This window comes from Chiloscyllium plagiosum, unplaced genomic scaffold (assembly GCF_037043375.1).
Source record: "Chiloscyllium plagiosum isolate Xiang-an unplaced genomic scaffold, Cpla_swu_hap1 HiC_scaffold_47, whole genome shotgun sequence".
In the NCBI taxonomy this organism is placed as follows: Eukaryota; Metazoa; Chordata; class Chondrichthyes; order Orectolobiformes; family Hemiscylliidae; genus Chiloscyllium; species Chiloscyllium plagiosum.
In genome coordinates, this window is record NW_028270185.1 from 6,485,073 (window position 1) to 6,506,201 (window position 21,129).

At 49.8% G+C, this 21,129-nt stretch overlaps 1 protein-coding gene across 3 annotated transcripts in view; it reads right to left on the reverse strand.

The window, feature by feature from the left end:
- Positions 1 to 74: 74 nt before the first annotated feature.
- Positions 75 to 21,129, reverse strand: part of LOC122542774 (inositol-tetrakisphosphate 1-kinase-like) — a 48,717-nt gene continuing 27,662 nt past the window's right edge. For 2 of the 3 annotated variants that reach the window (XM_043680805.2, XM_043680807.2), the window contains 6 exons: positions 18,139 to 18,237; positions 15,617 to 15,657; positions 13,172 to 13,337; positions 10,639 to 10,706; positions 8,772 to 8,934; positions 75 to 1,595 (listed from right to left, as the gene is read on the reverse strand). In XM_043680805.2, the coding sequence (XP_043536740.1) occupies positions 1,294 to 1,595; positions 8,772 to 8,934; positions 10,639 to 10,706; positions 13,172 to 13,337; positions 15,617 to 15,657; positions 18,139 to 18,237 (839 nt within the window). In that variant the 3' untranslated portion in view covers positions 75 to 1,293. The remainder of the gene's footprint in view (positions 1,596 to 8,771; positions 8,935 to 10,638; positions 10,707 to 13,171; positions 13,338 to 15,616; positions 15,658 to 18,138; positions 18,238 to 21,129) is intronic. The other variant, XM_043680806.2, reaches the window with a different exon arrangement.

Consider the following 21,129-nt stretch of genomic DNA (forward strand, 5'->3'; position numbering starts at 1 on the left):
ACCAAATAGAGTTGATTTTAAAATGATCTTTAATCCTCTCTATGACCCTAACCAAAAAACATAATACCATTGGCTAAGCGGAGCCTTTTATATACAAAAGAAATTCCAATCAAGACATTACAGCATTTCAGGGAAAAAAAAAGTCTTCTTAAAAAAATGGACTTGAATTTCAGTCAAACATTTTGCATATTTATACACACAGCTATAAAACAAGACGTAGAAACCGTCAGTAGTTTCTAATCACTTCATGAAACCGTTGATAAGATATCAGCTACAGTAAAGTTTGTGTAATCCAGCACAGAGCAGCAGGTATCTGTGAGGCTGGGGGATCAGAAACACCAGTCTGTGCAGAGGATCATATCTGGAAGGAGTTACACGCGATTTCTGAGGCTTTTCACTTGCTGGCTAATCCCTCATCCAGCTCCTCAAACGCAAACCCTCAAACACAGACCTTCAGAGACTGACAGAGCCTTTTCAATCATAAACACAGACATTCAAACACAGACCCTTGGACACAGATGGCACGGTGGCTCAGTGGTTAGCACTGCTGCCTCATAGCACCAGGGACCCTGGTTGAATTCCAGCCTCGGGTGTCTGTGTGGTGTTTGCATGTTCTCCCCGTGTTTGCGTGGGTTTCCTCTGGGTGGTCCGGTTTCCTCCCACAATCCAAAGACGTGTAGCTTAGGGTGGATTGGCTGCGCTAAACAGCCCACAGTGTTCAGGGATGTGTGGTTCAGGTGAGGTGCATTCGCCAGGGGAAATGTAAAATAGTAGGGAAATGGATCTGGGTGGGATACTCTTTGGAGGGTCAGTGCAGACTTGTTGGGGCGAAGGGCCTGTTTTCAGAGTAGGGATTTTATGAGCCCTAGATTCGAGGTGTCAAATAACACCATCTTCTGTGGAGAAGGAATCTCGAGTGATGGCTAGCACGAGGGGACATAGCTTTAAAGTGAGGGGTGATAGATCTAGGACAGATGTCAGAGGTAGTTTCTCTACTCAGAGAGTAGTAGGGGCATGGAACGCACTGCCTGAAGCAGTAGATGTGCCAAATTTAAGGGCATTTAAATGGTCATTGGATAAACATATGGATGAAAATGGAATAGTGTAGGTTAGATGGGCTTTAGATTGGTTTCACAGGTCGGCGCAACATCGAGGGCCAAAGGGCCTGTACTGCGTTCGAATGTTCTACGTTCTATGTCCACTTCCTTAAAGTGCAAGCTCCCTTTGCTGCTTTGCCCAACTGGTGTTTCGTTTTTAATGGAGGGCGTCTAATGGGGGGATGGTGGAGGATGGTTATTCACAGGTGGACTGGCACAGGCCGGCCGGCGGTAAGGAAAAGTCCTGGAAGCAGCCAGACTCCGATGCCCGCTTCCCCATGGGAGCTTCCTCTGGCTCCCAACCCTCGCTGCCCAGGCCGTTGGCACGGTTAGAGATGGGGGCAGGTGACCAGGCCTCCGGCAGGTCCCGGCACCACCGGCCAGCACCCGGTCGATTGGCCAATAGGCCTCGTCCCTGCGGGTCTCTCTCCCGTTCCCGCAATAGCGCCTCCATGTGGTTCAAGAGAGCGCTGAAGAATTCCGGGACACCCTCGTAACCTGCAGGAAGAGCAGAGAGAGTATGTTATCCCCAAGACAGACATTATAACACAGAGGGAGAAAGCGGGGAAGGGGCAGTGGTGGCTAGAATTGGCCTCAGTTCCCCACATTGGTTGGGAGATGGTTGTGGAGCATGGGGGGGGGGGGGGGGGGGTGCAGATAGACATGAAATGGCCGCCACTTAGCAGCTGTCAAATACCACACCTTGATACTTTGGACAAGAGAGCGTGTGTGTGGATGTCAAGGGTCAAGTGAGGATCAGGCCAGGGACTTGACCCTGACCCCCCAACTATGAGCACAGCAACCTGACTACAGTCCCAGACCCGATGGGCTGAATGGCTTCTCTGTCTTTGGGCTGGAGACCTCAAATCCGATCACATCACATGGTTGCAAACTCTGCTCATGAGATATAAAAAAGGAGGCCATTCAGCCCCTTTGTCAGTCAATAGGATCGTGGATGATCAGATTGAGGGCTCACTTCTTCATTTCCACGTAGGCCCCAATCTCCCCCCAGTCGCCCTCAGACATGTTACCCGGGTTTTGTCACAAAAGGTCATCGAGTCTTACAGCACAGAAACACACACTTCAGTCCAACTCATCCGTGCCAACCATGTTCCCAAACTGAATTAGTCCCATTTCCCTGTGTTTAGCCCATATCCCTCTAATCCCTTCCTATTCATATACCCACCCAGATGCCTTTGAAATACTGTAATTGTACCAGCCTCCACCACTTCCTCTGGTAGCTCATTTCATTCGCACACCACCCCCTGCGCGATAAAGTCACCCCTTAGGTCTCTTTTAAATCTTTCCTCTCTCACCCTAAACCTGTGCCCTCTAGTTTTGAACTCCCCTACCCAGACGAATAGACCTTGGCTATTCACCCTATCCAAGCCCCTCATGATTTTATAAACCTCTATAAGGTCACCCCTCAGCCTCTGACGCTCCAATGAAAATAGCCCCAGCCTTATAACTCTTCAGCCCCAGTAATGTCCCTTGTAAATCTTTTCTGCACACTTTCCAATTTAATAATATCCTTCCTGTAATAGCATGATCAGAACAGCACATAGTAGTCCAGAAGTGTGTTCACTCATGTCCTGTACAACCACAACACTCCCACTGTGGCTTGTCTATCATGGTGGACACCCCATTTGCCTACACCTGATTGGACAAGCCGGTCGCTTGCTTGCTCACCAACTGGCTGATTCCAGAACAATCTATTCCTCCAGTGCTTTCTCCCGCCAAAACCAACTCCCACTCCGTATCCAATGGAGAAAGAGGAACATGGAGACACATCCTGGAGACTCCAGATCAATCCTAACCACTATACCAGGGGAATTCCACCTTCCGTTGCCTTTCCCACCTATCACCACCTCCCCACCTCCTCACAGACTCACTCCTTCCAGAGCAAGGCCCAATCATGGTTGCCTCATGGGTAGAGAAGTCACGGGGAAATAGAGGGGAGAGGGCAGAACCAAATTCTTTAGGGAAAAGAAGAGAGAGGAAGTTGGGAGGGAAGTTGGGAACAGGAATGATTCTCCCCACAGCTCACCCCCACCTTCACAAGGGATGGGGCAATAAATGCTGGGCCCACCCGGCGACGCCAACATCCCATGAGTGAAAACCAGCATCTACTTTGTCTAGTCCTTTCTATTTTATAGAATCATAGAGATGGACAGCACAGAAACACATCCATTGGTCCAACTCATCCATGCCGACATGATATCCTAAATTAATCTAGTCCCATTTTCCAGCACTTGGCCCATATCCCTCCAAACCCTTCCTATTCATATACCCATCCAGATGCCTTTTAAATGTTGTAATTGTACCAGCCTCCACCATTTCCTCTGCAGCTCATTCCATACACATACCACCCTCTGTGTGAAGAGGTTGCCCCTTAGGTCTCTTTTAGATCTTTCCCCTCATCCTAAACCTATGCCCTCTAGTTCTGGGACTCCCCCATTCCGGGGAAAAGACCTTGTCTATTTACCCTATCCATGCCCCTCATGATTTTGTAAGCATTCTGTGACTTCCAATGAGATTGCCTGTTGCTTTCCAAAACTCTGGAGAGAAACAGGCCCACATGGCCAACAGGCAATGGAGGTATTCGAGACAATTTGGAGAGGAACATTGAGCATGGATATCAAGGAGAATGCAGGAAGTAACAATATTCATTTGAACAGCCAGTTGTTATGGACCTGTCCAGACCCCCTTCAAAACATTTCAATAAAGTAGCCCAGACCCTAACTTTGCTCGTTGTTTTAAACAAGTGTAATGCAGATATTCCAGGAGGGATGCAGCTGGTCAAACCACTTAGTTTTAAGCAAAACAGAATTTATTTACAAGATTACCGAAAAGAGAACAGAGTACTGAATAACTTAACCTTTCCGCAAATTGGAACAACTTAATGATGCTGTTCCAAATTCCTGCAAGAGCTCCCCATAAACAGCCCTTGGCACAAATGGTAAAATCATACACTGGGTCTTACAGGAGAGAGAGAGAGATGGCCAAAAATGGAACCTTCTTCCATTGTATCAGTTTCTTTGACTAACAATCTGACTGATCTCTAAAATCCAAACCAGAGAAAAGCTGAGCTGGGAGAACTGGCCACTCCCCTTTCATTGTACATTTTTTTTTTTCAAAACTTTGAAAGCATTCTGCCTGAGGCAGTGTCTACTAGCTATAATCACATTGACCCTAAAACCCAACCAAACCAGACGTCTCGGCAACTCTGTCTCGTGCAACACTTTTGAAAACAAATCCGAGGACGGCAGAACTCTGTTAAAAGGAGCTGCATTGTCTCCTAGTACCGGCACGTTAGGCCGAATGGGCTCCTCCTGAGCTGTAATAAGCCTGTGATCTCTCTTGACAGGACAGTCTCACCATTCCCAGGGACATGTGGACTTTAAGTGCACTCCCTTTGTGGTAATATCATCCCTAAACCAGGAATAATCACCAGGGCCTGAGCTTTATAGAACCCAAATATTCAACAAAATATCCTTAGGGTGGGCTTTCCCAAGAGGAGGTTGAGACCCCCCAAAGTGGGGTGCTGACTGGCCTACGCCACCCTACCCTCTCCACTCCCACTGAAGGGTCCCACCGATGTTCAAGCCTCGAGAAGGGAGGGAGGTCACGGTGGGAAACATTTCGAGCAGCATCGACCGAGGACCAAGTCATCAACTAATCCCACCCAGCCTCAGGCAACTAGCTCGGGAAGATCTGAAAGGGCAGTGGGATCGGATTCGATCATAAAACCTCAAAAAGGGAAACAGATAAATACGTGAAGTGGGAGGGGAAATCGCAGAGCAATGTTGGGCAGGGTGTGGGGGAGGATAAGACCAAGGGGGCAAGACTAATTGTTCTTTCAAAGATCCGTGTTGGGTCTACGTCTATTTTATTTGGAAATATGAACCGGGAAGATGGAAGTTTGGAGCCTGTTGTGTAACAGTGAATACAGAAGTGTGGGTCTGAAACCATTGGAAAGGGAAGTGGGAATCCTGGGCTTCATGTCTCAGTCCACCAAGGTCATACAACAGTTGGAGAAGTCGGGTCTGTGTGACATACCTCCCTCTCTCTCCCCTCCCTCCCCCTCCATCTCGTGCTCTCCTTCTCTCCCTCTCTCTGCGCCCCCTCCCTCTCCCAGTCCTCCTTCTACACTGGGGGTGGGGATTCTATGATTGGCATCATTGGGGCAATACCCTTTAGTGTCGCTGGGTGGAAATCCATGGAGCCCCACTCCCTAACAGTCCTGTGGGTGCTTTTACACTCTGGGGATCAGGACAGTTCATGAAGGAAGCCTCACCATCACCTCCTCCAGAGGCAATTAGGGATGGGGTAATAAATGCTGGCCCACATCCTCAGAATGACTGTCTTAGTACTTCTGTAAAATAAAGGACGATTAGTTACAGGAAGTGACAGCTCCTTGAGTTGGATTCTGGCACTGACTAGTACCAATGACCTTTGACTCTAGCTCATGCGTGCAGGGAGCAGTTTTGGTCTGGCTGTTTGCAATCTGAGACACTGGAACTTACAGCACCACTGAAGTATTAGCACGAGTGTTACAGTCATGAGTTACCTCATACAAATAGCAGCACACCTTAACAAGATAAGCTCCTTAACGTCACAGGATTTCCCCAGTTTCCTCAGAACCAATTAATGATTTGCAATACCCAGAGAGCACAGAACTAAACTTGGCAGTCAAACCCACACAGCAAGATTCCAGAAACAAGCAGGGGCGAACCAACTCCGAATGTGAAGAGTAAATATAGGCTGCAGAGAAAAGGAGGATTCTGTTCGGGACAGAGCCCTAGGACTTGTACAAATGCAGCTGAGAACAAGGACATGCCTTGACTTAAAGTCCTATTTAAAGGGTGGAAGCAGGGGTCAGAGGGTCAGTGCTGAGGGAGCGGGTATTGTCGGAGGGTCAGTGCTGAGGGAGCAGGCACTGTCAGAGGGTCAGTGCTGAGGGAGCGGGTACTGTCGGAGGGTCAGTGCTGAGGGAGCAGGCACTGTCAGAGGGTCAGTGCTGAGGGAGCGGGTGCTGTCGGAGGGTCAGTGCTGAGGGAGCAGGCACTGTCAGAGGGTCAGTGCTGAGGGAGTGGGCACTGTCGGAGGGTCAGCGCTGAGGGAGCGGGTACTGTCAGAGGGTCAGTGCTGAGGGAGCAGGCACTGTCGAAGGGTCAGCATTGAGGAAGCTGGCACAGTCGGAGGGTCAGTGCTGAGAGAGTGGGCACTATCGGAGGGTCAGCCCTGAGGGAGCGGGCACTGTCGGAGGGTCAGTGCTGAGGGAGCAGGCACTGTCGGAGGGTCAGTGCTGAGAGAGTAGGCACTATTGGAGGGTCAGTGCTGAGGGAGCAGGCACTGTCGGAGGGTCAGTGCTGAGAGAGTGGGCACTATCGGAGGGTCAGCCCTGAGGGAGCGGGCACTATCGGAGGGTCAGTTCTGAGGGAGCAGGCACTGTCGGAGGGTCAGTGCTGAGGGAGCAGGCACTGTCGGAGGGTCAGTGCTGAGAGAGCAGGCACTATTGGAGGGTCAGTGCTGAGGGAGCAGGCACTGTCGGAGGGTCAGTGCTGAGGGAGCAGGCACTGTCGGAGGGTCAGTGCTGAGAGAGCAGGCACTATTGGAGGGTCAGTGCTGAGGGAGCAGGCACTGTCGGAGGGTCAGTGTTGAGGGAGTGCCGCACAGTCAGAGGGTCGGTGCTGAGGGTGCGGGCACTGTCGGAGGGTCAGTGCTAAAGGAGCAGGCACTGTCAAAGGGTCAGTGCTGAGGGAGCGCCGCACAGTCGGAGAGTCAGTGCTGAGGGAGTGGGCACTGTCAGAGGGTCAGTGCGGGGGAGCGCCACACTATCGGAGGGTCAGTGCTGAGGGAGTGAGCACTGTCAGAGAATCAGTGCTAGGGGAGTGCTGCACTGTCGGAGGGTCAGTGCTGAGGGAGCAGGCACTATCGGAGGGTCAGTGCTGAGGGAGCAGGCACTATCAGAGGGTCAGTGCTGAGGGAGTACCGTACTGTTGGAGGGTCAGTGCTGAGGGAGCGGGCACTGTTGGATGGTCAGTGCTGAGGGAGTGGGCACTGTCAGAGAATCAGTGCTAGTGGAGTGCTGCACTGTCGGAGGGTCAGTGCTGAGGGAGCAGGCACTATCGGAGGGTCAGTGCTGAGGGAGCAGGCACTATCAGAGGGTCAGTGCTGAGGGAGTACCGCACTGTTGGAGGGTCAGTGCTGAGGGAGCGGGCACTGTTGGATGGTCAGTGCTGAGGGAGTGGGCACTGTTGGGTGGTCAGCACTGAGGGAGTGCTGCACTGTCGGAGAAAGTGCTGAGGGAGTGCCGCACTGTCGGAGGGTCAGTGCTGAGGGAGTGCCGCACTGTCATAGGTGCTATCTCTTAGCTGCAACACTACACTGAGGATTGTTGTTAAAGATCCTGTGGCCTGCACTTCAGTGCAGAGTGAGAGTAATCTCTCTCAGGCCAGGATGTTAATGTTCTACAACCATCACTGCAACTGATTATTGCAATGCTGTCTATGGGATCTTGCTATGTATAATCATCTGCTCATGTTACAGCAGGGAACCACACTTCAAAAAAAAACTGTCATTGATTGCAAAACCATGACGGTGTGAAAGGTGCTGTGCAAATTAAAAGTTTACATTTAAATTATTCAGCTCTGATTAGGAGAGAGATCATAAAACAACAAACAGTAGCTCAGTGGTTAGTACTGCTGCCTCACAGCACCAGGGACCCAGGTTCGATTCCAGCCTTGGGTGACTGTCTGTGTGGAGTTTGCACATTCTCCCCGTGTCTGCGTGGGTTTCCTACGGGTGCTCTGGTTTCCTCCCACAGTCCAAAGATGTGCAGGTCAGGGTGGATTGGCCATGCTAAATTGCCCATAGTGTTAGGTGCATTAGTCAGAGGAAAATGGGTCTGGGTGGGTTGCTCTTTGGAGGGTCTGTGTGGACTGGTTGGGCCGAAGGGCCTGTTTCCACACTGTAGGGAATCTAATCTAAAACCGCATTTATAAATTGAGGTCATGGCTTAATGGTATTATCACTGGGCTATTAATGCGGGGACTAGCGTTCAAATCCTGCTATGATAGAGTTTGAGTTTAGTGATGGAAAGGCTGGAATTTAAAGTCTAATGATGACTGTGGATCTATTGTTGATTGTTGGAAAAGCCCATCTGGGTTCACTAATGTCGGTTAGGGAATGAAACGGCCATCTTTACCTAGTCTGGCCTACATGTGACTCCAGACCCACAGCAATGGGGTTGACTCTCAGCTTCCCTCTGGGCAATTAGGGACGGACAATACAGTTGGTTTTACTATAACGTACATTTCTTCAGTGCAAATTGGCTTTAATTTGATTGAAGAATTTAGACCATTATTTGTAGAACGTGAACTTTCCCCTTACCTGTTTTGGCTATAATGCAATTCCGATCTCATTATCTTAAATGGCACAGCTATTGCGCGATTTACTTATAACGCAAGGATGGAACTATTGCGTCGTGTCAGAACCGACTGTAACTGCTGGTCTGGACAACGGTGCCCTGATCCCGTGAGTGAATTAGAAAAGAACTGATAAAGCACATTTAATGTATAGACAGATCCCAAAAAGAGTGAGAGTTACCAAAAAGAATTCAATACCGGGCTGCAGATGAGGAGCGAAAGCAGGAGTGTGACTCTGACCGACCTGGAAATGCGTTGATATCAATCAGTGCGAGTTTGCTGGTTTTATTGTCCACAATCACATCCACCCCGAACAGCGACAAGCCCAGAGCTGCCTGAAGGCCTTGGCTGATGAACTGGATGATTCTGTCAGACGGTCCACTCGGAAGGCGATCCCCTTCCCCTCTCTGAGGCGATGGAACAAAACATAGCTGAGACTGAGGTGCTGTCCAAGCACATCTCCCCTCGCACCTCCCTCTCGTCCAACACTCACCTCCAGTCCCCCACTTCCCACTGACCCTCCTTATCCTGGTTCCACACTCCCCCACTGGGTCACAGTCACTCTCATTTCTATAGCTCTATCACTGCTCCCTACCTCATCTCTGATGGGGTGGAAGTGTTACTATCACTGGGTTAGTCATCCAGAAAATGAGGACGATATTTTGGGAACATGAGTTCAAATCCCACCAAAGCTGAGGTGAAATTCGAATTTGGTGAAAATCTGAAATTAAAAGTTGATCGTTTTAAACCCCCATCTGGTTCACTCACGCTCGTTTAGGGAGGGAGATTTGGCATCCTTACCCGGTCTGGGCCTGCGTGTGACGACAGATCCTCAGCAATGTCATTGACTGTGGGGATGGGAAATAAACACAGCCCCCGGTCGAGTTTTAATAAAACATTGTACAAAGTCCTTAAAAGTTTTGGACATCTCTCAAAATCTCATCTCGGCCTTGCTTCCTCAAGGGGCCCAGTCTCAGCTTCTCCAATCCATCCACTTTACTGAAATCCCTAATCAGGTCAGAGAGTCATCCAGCACGGAAACCGACCCTTCGGTCCGAACTGTCCATGCCGACCAGATGTTCTAGATTAATCTAGCCCCATTTGCCAGCACCTGGCCCATATCCCTCCAAACCCTTCCTATTCATATACTCATCCCTATGTCTTTTAAATGTTGTAATTGTACCAGCCTCCACCACTTCCTCTGGCAGCTCATTCCGTACACGCACAATTCTCTGTGTGGAAACGCTGCACCTTAGGTTCCTTTTATATCTTTCCTCTCTCACCCTAAACCTATGCCCTCTAGTTCTGGACTCCCCCACCCCAGGAAATTGACCTTGTCTATTTATCCTATCCATGCCCCTCATGATATTATAAACCTCTATAAGGTCACCCCTCAGCCTCCAATGCTCCATGAATAACAGCCCCGGCCTATTCAGCCTCTCCCTGTAGCTTGGCACGGTGGCACTGTGGTTAGCACTGCTGCCTTACAGCACCAGAGACCCGGGTTCAATTCCCGCCTCAGGCGACTGACTGTGTGGAGTTTGCACATTCTCCCCGTGTCTGCGTGGGTTTCCTCCGGGTGCTCCGGTTTCCTCCCACACTCACAAAGATGTGCAGGTCAGGTGAATTGGCCATGTGTTAGGTGAAGGGGAATGGGTCTGGGTTGGTTATGCTTCGGAGGGTTGGTGTGGACTTGTTGGGCCGGAGGGCCTGTTTCCACACTGTATGTAATCTAATCCAACCCTGGCAACATCCTTATAACTCCTTTCTGAACCCTTTCAAGACCGCAGCTGTTCAGGAACTAAAATGCACTGTTCATGTCAACCAGATGGGAATGCCGTGTTTTGGGAGGGGGAGGGGGAGGGGGGGGGATAGTTGAGAAACAGATGAGGTTTGGCCACAGTGAAATGTGGAGAGAATTTCAGAGCTTGGGACCCAGCTAGCAGAGGGTCTGGCTATCCATGGTGGAGCGATTACAATTGGGGTAGACGCAAGCGGTCAGAATGGGAGAGACCCGGTGAAATTGCGGGCTGGAGGGAGCGATTTGAGAGAGAGAGCAGGATGGTGAAGCCACCGAGGGATTTGAAAATACAGTCTGCAAGAGGACTTACCTCCGTTAAATGTGAACAGGATTCTGGCTTCGAGACTTCATGGCTGTTGAAGAATATCGTCTTCTGATCTGAAAAGACAGTATCCATCAAACTCCCGCACGCACCCTCTCTCTCTTCCACCTACAATTGTTCCCCACCCGGCCCCCTCCCACACAAATGTCACCTCTATTTGCATTTATTTAGCCCCTGTAGTGTCCCATGGTGCTTCACAAAAGCAGATGAGCCACAGAAGAGGATGTTGGGACAAGTCATTGAGATGTACAGCATAGAAACAGACCCTTCGGTCCAATTTGTCCATGCCAGATATCTTAAACTAACCTCGTCCCATTTGCCAGCACCTGGCCCATATCCCTCCAAACCCTTCCTATTCATATACCCATCCAGATGCCTTTTAAATCTTGTAATTGTACCAGCCTCCACCACTTCCTCTGGCAGCTCATTCCATACACGCACCACCCTCTGTGTAAAAAAAATTGCCCCTAAGGTCCCTTTTATGTCTTTCCTCTCTCACTTTAAACCTGTGCCCCCTAGTTCGGGATTCTTGTTCCCAACTCCAGTCTAAGCCTTCAGATTGGTGTTCCTCACCATTGGAATAATGACAAATCCCAGCACTGGGAGTGTCCTTCTGCAGTTCACCACCACCTTCTCAAGGGGCAATTAGGGACGGGCAATACCTGCTCAGCTGAACCCATGAAAGAATATTGAAACCTCGTGGGGAAGTGTCAACAAGTGATGTGCCAATGAAGCAAAGGTGATGTGACAAAACAAGGTTCTCTCACCCAGCAAGTAGTTAGGGCATGCGATGTACAGCCTGGAAATGTGGGGGAGGCAGGTTCAGCTCAGCGATTGTAACAGAATCATGCAACCTGACCTCAGAGAATAGGAGCTCCCTGACTGGGGCTGTTAATCTGGTCCAATCAGGGAGCCCTGGCTGACAGATATAAACAGGAGTGTCCCCCCTTCACTGTTTTGATCACACAGCACTGTCCTTTGATGTGAAGGGCAGTGTTTGTCACTGGCCACCCGGGTGTTTTCCTATCTTCCTGGTGGTGGAATTTGAATAAAGATTGGTGCACTTTGTGTCTTTCACTGTGTCTCACACCTGCACACACACACACCATGGGTGCTGGGGATAAAATAAGCACTACCGCACTTAGGCGGTAGTGAAAAAAAGAAAAAAAAAAAAATAAACAGGAGTGTAAGAGGTTCGGTTCACTCTGAGAGCTGGCTCTGAGGGAGCTGGGTCAGTGTCAGGGACTCTCCACGTGTGAATAAAGGATGATGGTATACTGGCCTTGGTGATGTTAGAACATAGAACAGCACAGCACAGTACAGGCCCTTTGGCCCTCGATGTTGTGTCGACCTTCTATCCTACTAAGATCAGACTAACCTATATACCTTTCAATTTATTATCATCCATGTGCCTGTCCAAGAGTCGCTTAAATGTCCCTAATATGTCTGACTCTACTCCCACTGCTGGTAGTGCATTCCACACACCCACCACTCTCTGTATAAAGAGCCTACCTCTGACATCTCCTCTAAACCTTCCTCCAATCACCTTAAAATTATGCCCCCTCAGGATAGCTGTTTCTGCCCTGGGGAAAAGTCTCTGGCTATCCACTCTATCTATCCCTCTCATTACCTTGTACATCTCTATCAAGTCACCTCTCATCCTTCTTCACTTCAATGAGAAAAGCCCAAGATCCCTCAACCTTTCTTCATAAGACGTGCCCTCAAGTCCAGGCAGCATCCCAGTAAATTTCCTCTGCACTCTATCTAAAGTTTCCACATCCTTCCTATAATGAGGCGACCAGAACTGAACACAATATTCCAAGTGTGGTCTAACCAGGGCTCTACGGAGCTGCAGCACAACCTCGTGGTTCTTAAACTCAATCCGCCTGCTAATGAAAGCCAACACACCATACGCCTTCTTAACAACACAATAAACTTGGGTGGCAAAATTGAGGGATCTATGGATGTGGACCCCAAGATCCCTCTGTTCCTCCACATTGCCAAGAATCCTGCCTTTAACCCTGTATTCTGCATTCCAATTCAACCTTCCAAAGTGAATCATTTCACACTTTTCCAGGTTGAACTCCATCTGCCACTTCTCAGCCCATCTCTGCATCCTGTCGATGTCCCGTTGTTATTTCAATTCAAGAGGGTACTGGGTGGTCATATGGGTAGGCGTTGGTTAGCTTAGTTGGCTGGATGGCTGGTTTGCAATATAGAGTAACATCAACAGCATGGGTTCAATTCCTACCATGACTGAGGTTACCATGAAGGATTCTCCTTCTCAAACTCTTCCCCCTCGCCTGAGACATGGTGACCCTCGGGTTAACCCCCCCCCCCCCCAGTTGCCTCTGTCTGATGAGAGAGCAGCCTGTGTTCTGAAGGGACTGTAGTGACTTGCAAGGATGTGAGGAGAAGGCAGGTGTTAGAGGATAGACCCTGTGCAGTAGGCCAAATGGCCTCCCTGAGTATAATATCAACACCGTGCAGACATCCCAGAAGCCCACAGCAAAGCACTCACCTGATTGGCCGACTGCAAAGTTCCTCAGAGAGGGCCTCTTGGCGACAAAATATGATTGGCCGATGACAAAGATTTTGTAGAGGATGGCGTTGTGGTTGATGAAGCTCTGCAGGACACAGGGTGGAGTCACGTCCCTCAGACCATCCTCGTTGAAGATAAGAGCCATCTGTGAAGAGAGGGAACGTAAAAATAAAAAGGGGACAGTCTGACATTCCTGACCTCCCAATGGGCCACATTCAACAGAGCCCTCTTTTCTGCAGTCGCTGGCAACTCTAGCACAAAGCAAGATCCCACAAAGCACACGCTGATAGCGACCAGATGCCCTGTCTCTCAAGGTGCTGATTCAGTCTCACAGTGCAAAGGGAAACTCTACCAGAGAGGGGGCAGGGGGTCCTTCAGATCCACCCGGACGGGAAACGTGACCCAGGTTTAATATCTCATTCACAAGATGGATCCTCTGGTAGTGCAGCCCTCCCTCAGGACTGGTGGCTCAGTGGTTAGCACTGCTGCCTCACAACGCCCCAGGTTCCCAGGTTCGATTCTCCCCTCCAGTAGAAAGTAAGATGCTGGAGAGTCAGAGTCGAAAAGTGTGACACTGGAAAAGCACAGCAGCTCAGGCAGCATCCGAGGAGCAGGAGAATCAATGTTACAGCATCAGCCCTTCATCAGGAACGTTTCCAATGAAGAGTTTATGCCTGAAGCATCGATTCTCCTGCTCCTCAGATGCTGCCTGACCTGCCGTGCTTTTCCAGCACCACACTTTTCGATTCGATTCCACCCTCCGTCGACTGTCTCCGTGGAGTTAGCATGTCCTCCCAGTGTCTGCGTGTGTTCCCTCTGGGTGCTTAGTATAGGAGTCGGGACGTCATGTTGAGGTTGTACAGGTGAGGCCTTTTCTGAAGTACTGTGTCCAGTTCTAGTCTCCCTGTTATAGGAAGGATATTATTGAAGCTGGAGAGGGTTCAGAAGAGATTTACCAGGATCTATGGAAGGTTTGAGCTATAAAGAAAGGTTGGGAATTTTTTCACTGGAATGTAGGAGGTTAAGAGGTAACCTTATAGAAGTTTATAAAATTACGAGGGGCATAGATACAGTAAAGGCAGTTGCCTTTTCCCTCAGATGGGGAGGTGCTGGTGTTGGATTGGGGTGGACAAGTTGAGAAGTCACACAACACCAGATTATAGTCCAACGGGTTTATTTAAAATCACAAGCTTTCAGAGCGCTACGCTGGCATCAGGTGAAATGATAGGGGCTTTCAAGACTAGGGACATATTTTTTAAGGTGAGAGGAGAGAGATTTTAAAAATACACAAGGGGCAGTATCTTTTTTTTAACGCAAAGAATGGTTCGTGTGTAAAATGAACTTTCTGAAGAAGTGGTGGATGTGGGTAGTGTTACAACATTTGGATAACTACAAGAATAGGGCAAGGTTTGGAGGGATAAGGGCCAGGAGCAGGCAGAAGGGATCAGTTTAGTTTGGGATTCTGGTCAGCATGGACTGGTTGGGCCGAAGGGTCTGTTTCCATGCTGGATGACTCTCTGACTCTATGTAGGGATTCCACAAAATCCTGGGTTTGTGATTTTCGAAAGGAGACATGGCTTTGGGAGAGGTTACAGAATGTCATCCTGCTGGAACAGCAGAAAGGAGTGGGTCAGGAAAATACGATCATTCGGGGAGATTCAGTAGAAACGCTGGAAAACTGTCAGAGTTTGAGGATAATTGGCAAAAAGGGAAGGGCCGGGGGAGAGGGTGCAGATGAGGAGAGTTTGTTTACGGAGTGGGGGGGGTGCTGGCGTGAAATGGAAGGCCTTGCAGATTCCAAAGCAACTTCCAAAAGGGAATCAGAAAACTATTTCAAACAGACGAAAGAGAAAAAAGCAACTGGTGTGGGAAGAGAAAGAGGGCTCTTTCAAAGGGTTAGTACAGAGGTGATGGAGTGAGTGGCCTTTGTCAATGCTGAGTAATGGCTTGACCTCCTTCAGGGTGGGCCCTCAGTCATGGGTGAGGGTGGATATTATTGGATTTAACGCTTAAATCACAAGCTTAACTATTGTTGATAAGGTGCCAAAAGCACTTGGATTTGACAAGGGCATCAATGGCAAGGCTGGTCTCACCAGGGCCACTTCAGAGGGCAAGAAAGAGTCAGCTACAGTGCTGTGGGTATAGAGTCACATGTAGACCAGACCAGATAAGGACAGCAGATTCCCTTCCCTAAAGGACATTAATAAACCAGGAGCATTTATCCAACTATCGATGTTAGTTACACAATCACCATCGTTGAGACGAGTTTTCAATTCCTGATACCTTCACGGAGTTTTTGCGGTGGGATTTGAACTCACAGCATTAGCCTGCGTTTCCAACCCAGTCTCCACTGTCAGCCTCTCAACCAATTCCCCAACAGTACATCTCTTGATTGAAATAAATCTGATATTTACTGTTACTCACATCATGAGAGCTGGATCCTTGTGCAACCCTGGTTTTGCAAACTGTAAAGAGATATTCAAAACAGAAATGAAATTCGACTGGAATAAAACCAATCTTCCCACCATGAGGACTCGAGAGCGTGTGACCCCACACTGAGATGACTGAGATAGAGTCTCACAGCTCCTTCCCACTCGATCCCCAACACATCCCAAAGCGGTCTACAGCCAATGACGTCAGATCTTCTGAAGTCTGCTTGCCAGCATAAACGTTGGGCTTGCAGTAAACCACCCACAGCAAGCTCCCACAAACTGCAAAGTGACGGGTTTTCAGGGAATGTAGGTTGGCGGATAAATACTGGCACCAGGAGCGTGCGGAGTGTTTGGGTTTGAAACACAAGTAGCTTTAAGAATAAAACTGGAACAGCTCCAGACTTGATAGAGAGCCGGGGGATGAGTGAGTATCAGACCCTAGGTGGTAGCGCCACTCCCTCCAGGCCTCACCACTACTTTCCTGTCGGTGTGTGTTCGATGTCTCAGTTAGTCAGGAATCCGTCAAACTCTGCCTCAAAACGATTCAGCGCCCCAGCCTCCAGTGCGCTCAGGACAGGTTCGTTCCATCGGTTTATGACTCTCTTGAGAATTAGGCTCATGCCCATGGGGGAAGAGTGGGCCCAGATCAAGGGGAGAGGGAGCCCAGTGCAGGAGGAGAGGGAGCCCAGTGCTGGGGGAGAGTGGCCCAGTGCAGGGGGAGAGTGGCCCAGTGCAGGGGGAGAGCAGGCCCAGTGCAGGGGGAGAGCAGGCCCAGCGCAGGGGGTGAGGGAGCCCAGTGTAGGGGGAGAGGGAGCCCAGTGCAGGGGGTGAGGGAGCCCAGTGCAGGGGGAGAGTGGCCCACTGCAGGGGGAGAATGGCCCAGTGCAGGGGGAGAGCAGGCCCAGCGCAGGGGGTGAGGGAGCCCAGTGTAGGGGGAGAGGGAGCCCAGTGCAGGGGGTGAGGGAGCCCAGTGTAGGGGGAGAGGGAGCCCAGTGCAGGGGGAGAGCGGGCCCAGCGCAGGGGGTGAGGGAGCCCAGCGCAGGGGGAGAGTGGGCCCAGCGCAGGGGGAGAGTGGGCCCAGCGCAGGGGGAGAGTGGGCCCAGCGCAGGGGGAGAGTGGGCCCAGCGCAGGGGGAAGAGTGGGCCCAGCGCAGGGGGAGAGTGGGCACAGCGCAGGGGGAGAGTGGGCCCAGCACAGCGGGAGAGTGGCCCAGTGCAGAGGGAGAGCGGGCCCAGCGCAGGGGTGAGGGAGGGAGCCCAGCGCAGGGGGAGAGTGGGCTCAGCGCAGGGGGAGAGTGGGCCCCGCGCAGAGGGATAGTGGCCCCAGTCCAGGGGGAGAGTGGGGTCAGCATGGAGGAGGAGAGAGAGGGCTTAGCGCAGAGGGGGAGAGAGCCGGCCCAGTGTGGGTTGGGGAGAGTGGGTCCTGTGTGGCCCAGCGCGGAAGGAGAGAGCAGGCCCAGAATGGAGGGGGAGTGCGAGTCCTGAGGTGATGTCAGTGAGGTAGGTCCAGTGGTGAAAGATGACGCCTGAGGATGGGCAATGTGGACGTTAGATGGGCCCACTGATGCAGTGGGTGGTGCAGAGCCGGGTCAAGATTCGAATGTAGACAGATATCCCTTTCAGTTTTATCTTTTAATTTTCTCTTATTCTTAACTTACCAGAATGGCGCCGTATTATGGTGACTAGTGAAAGCTGTTCACTGTATTTTATTGCATTTCACTGTTAAATGGACATTCATTCACCCAGTGGCTGTGGGACCTGTACTGATCAGAGCAGGATCAGACAGGTGGACCTCAGAGAATCTGAGTGCCCTGATTGGGGCTGTTAATCTGGTGTAATCAGGGAGTCCTGGCTGACAGATACCAACAGGAGTGTCAGGGGTTTTGTTCACTCTGGGAGCTGGTTCTGAGGGAGCTGGGTCAGTGTCAGGGACTCTCCATGGGTAAATAAAGGGGGACTTGGTGATGGGAGACCAGCCTCTGTAGAGTTTTTTTGGAATGCTCCATGGGGAGACATGAGGTGGGGGCGGGAGATGGGAGGAGAGATGGGGTGAGGGGAGACGAGGGTGGGAGGGGAGTTGGGGAGGGGAGATGGGAGGGGAATGGGGTGAGGGGAGACATGAGGGAAGGCAGGGATTGTGAGGGGTAGGGCGGATGAGGGAGGGAGACCAAGGGTGCAGAAGAGAGGGAAAGCAGGTGAGGGAGGAGTGCGGGATGGTGGGCGCACGAGAGCGAGAGAGAGAACGTGAGTGTGTCTGAGCAAGACGGGACAGAGCAAGCGAGCGAGGGAGTGGGAGACCCAGGAAGTAGGACGCTGTGGGACTGAGGGAGAGAGGGCAACAGCACATGAGGAATCGAGTGAGAGAGAGAGAGGTCTTGGAAATGTGGGAGAGAGCACACACAAGGGAGAATGCACAAGGTCGAGTGTGTGAGGGAGAACATGAGAGACAGAAAATGCACGAGAGCTGTTAGGAGTGACAGACTCATACGTTCAGACCGACGGCCAAAATACTCACTGAGTGGAAAGGTCAGGTTTTGTTCTTTAATCTGAAGCAGGATCTCACTCTGGTTTGCGGTGGCTAACTCCAGATATGGAGGATTGCAGAACCAACGACCTACACCGTGGAAAGTCCGTTTTTTTAGAAAAGGAGGAAGTGAGACTGTGAAATGAGGATGTGGACAGGAATGGGGGCCAATTATTAACCCGGTTCATGTCACTGTATGTGCCAGGGGACTGTACATTTCACCACCAGCTGCTTCATGGGACCAGGAACATCTGAGACATACAACCCCAAGAGAACATAAATAACACAGAATTGATATGGAGCAAAAGAAGGTCATCATGTCTGCACCAGCTCCTTTTGAAGCAATATACCTCAATTTCCTGCCTGTTCCCCAGGATCCTGCACATTGTCGCTATTCAAGTAACCAGCCCAATGCCCTGTTTAATGTTACAATTAGTCATAGAATCACAGACATATACATCACGGAAACAGACCCTTCAGTCCAACTCATCCATGCCGACCAGATAATCCAACCTAATCTAGTCCCATTTGCCAGCACTTGTCCCATATCCCTCCAAACCCTTCCTATTCATATACCCATCCAGATGCCTTTTAAATGTTGTGATTGTACCAGCCTCCACCACTTCCTCTGGCAGCTCATTCCATACACGCACCACCCTCTGTGTGAAAAAGTTGCCCCTTTAAACCTTTCCCCTCTCACCCTAAACCTATGCCCTCTAGTTCTGGACTCCTACACCCCAGGGAAAAGACTTTGTCTATTTATCCTATCCATACCCCTCATGATTTTATAAACCTCTATAAGGTCACCCCTCAGCCTCCGACGTTCCAGGGAAAACAGCCCCAGACTGTTCAGCCTCTCCCTGTAGCTCACACCCTCCAACCCTGGCAACATCTTTGTAAATCTTTTCTGAACCCTTTCAAGTTTCACAACGTCCTTCTTAATTGAACTTCCCTCTGTCGTGTTTCCGAGCCCTAATCTCTCGCTCTGTGAAGATAAGTATTTCCCCCTCACCTCATTATCAGCTCCTTTCACAGATTAACACCCCTTCCCCACTCCCATCTCAGCTCTCGCCTTCTTTGACAAGTTTCTCTCCGGTTACACTATCTAGCCTCTTCATGGTTTCAAGTCTTCCCTTAGCCCTATCCCCTCCATCTTCATAACGGATCATCCCTAGAGGTGCTTTCCTTGAATATTCTCTTCCCCAACCTCTCCAACAGCATCACATCCTCCTCATAGTGGGGTGTCTCGAAACTGCACACAGTATTCCAGCTGAGGTTGAACTAGAGTCTGGTACATATTCAGCATCACCTCCTCGCTTTAAGCCCCTCTTAATGAAGATGGCGGGGGGAGGTGTCTGTCTTATTCATTGTTATAGGCCAGACCAAATACCTTGAAAATATTCAGAAGATAGTATAGACCCTGCCTTTTCTTATTTTAGAACATAAATGCAAGGTGTTGCTTTCCAGATGCAATTCGATCAGTTAAACTACTGGATTTAAAGCACACTTTATTTATTCACATAGTTAAACTACAACAGAAGAAAGAAAAAATTGGAATAACTTAACTCCATTGGAGACCTTAACAGAATAATAGATAAGAACGTAGGAACCAGGAGCAGGAGTAGGCCATCCGGCCCCTCCAGCCTGCCCCACCATTCAGTAAGATCATGGCTGATCTTTATCATGGATTCAGCTCCACTTACCCGCCCACTCACCAGAACCCTTAATCCCTTTACTGTTCGAAAATCTCTCTTTGCCTTAAAAACATTCAAAGAGGAAGCCTCAACTGCTTCACTGGGCAAGGAATTCCACAGATTCCTGGATGAAGAAGTTCCGCCTCAGCTCAGTCCTAAATCTGCTCCCCCCTTATTTTGAGGCTATGCCCCTAGTTCTAGATTCACCCGTCCGTGGAAACGTCCTCCCTGCTTCTATCTTATCTATTCCCTTCATAATTTTCTATGTTTCTGTAAGAACTCCCCCTCATTCTTCTAAATTCCAATGAGTATAATCCCCAGCCTACTCAGTCACTCCTCAAAAGCCTACCCCCCCTCAACCTAGTGAACCTCCTCTGCATGCCCTCCAGTGCCAGTACATCCTTTCTCAAGTAAGGAGACCAAAACTGTACACAGTGCAGCAGAGACAGTAACTGTTACCAATTAACTGTTCCAATACACCAACATTCCGTAAACACTCCCTCGGCGAAAGGCAAATATCAGAAAACAGATCGTCTCACACGTATCTTTCCATAGCAGGAAGAGAACCCGCAGCTGTAACTGAGAGGGGGAAAACATAGATTCCACTTCTTCAAGACTCAAGCAACAACTGCTGAAAACTAAAACTAAAAAACCTGGTTCTATGGGTGTTTGACACCACCCGCTCAGGCTGCTTCTATTGTTTCAACTTTTTAAAAAAACCCAAGACTTCACAAGCTGTTTACTCAAGTGATTCAGGTTAATTTTGAGGAAGGGTTATTAGACCTGAAACGTTAACTCTGATTTCTCCCCACAAACGCTGCCAGACCTGCTGAGCTAACCCAGCTATTTCTGTCTGATGTACAGCATCCGCAATTCTTTTGGTTTTGATTCTGATAAACTGCTCATCTCCTCTGCCTTAAAACCTCACTTCAAAACAAAAAAAAGGACAAAATAACCTCTTAAAGCCAACAAATTGTCACATTATTTACAGTATTTTTATTTATTACAGTTTACTTGTTCTCTCTGTCCTGCCTCGTTTAGTGACTTCTGTGCATCTTTAGAAAGTGAGGACGGCAGATGCTGGAGATCAGAGTCAAAACGTGTGGCGCTGGAAAAGCACAGCAGGTCAGGGAGCATCCGAGGAGCAGGAGAGTCAACATTTGATGAGCCCTGAAACGTCGACTCTCCTGCTCCTTAGATGCTCCCTGACCTGCTGTGCTTTTCCAGCGCCACACGTTTTGACCTCTGTGCATTTATACCCAGGTGTCTTTGCTCCTGTATATCCTTT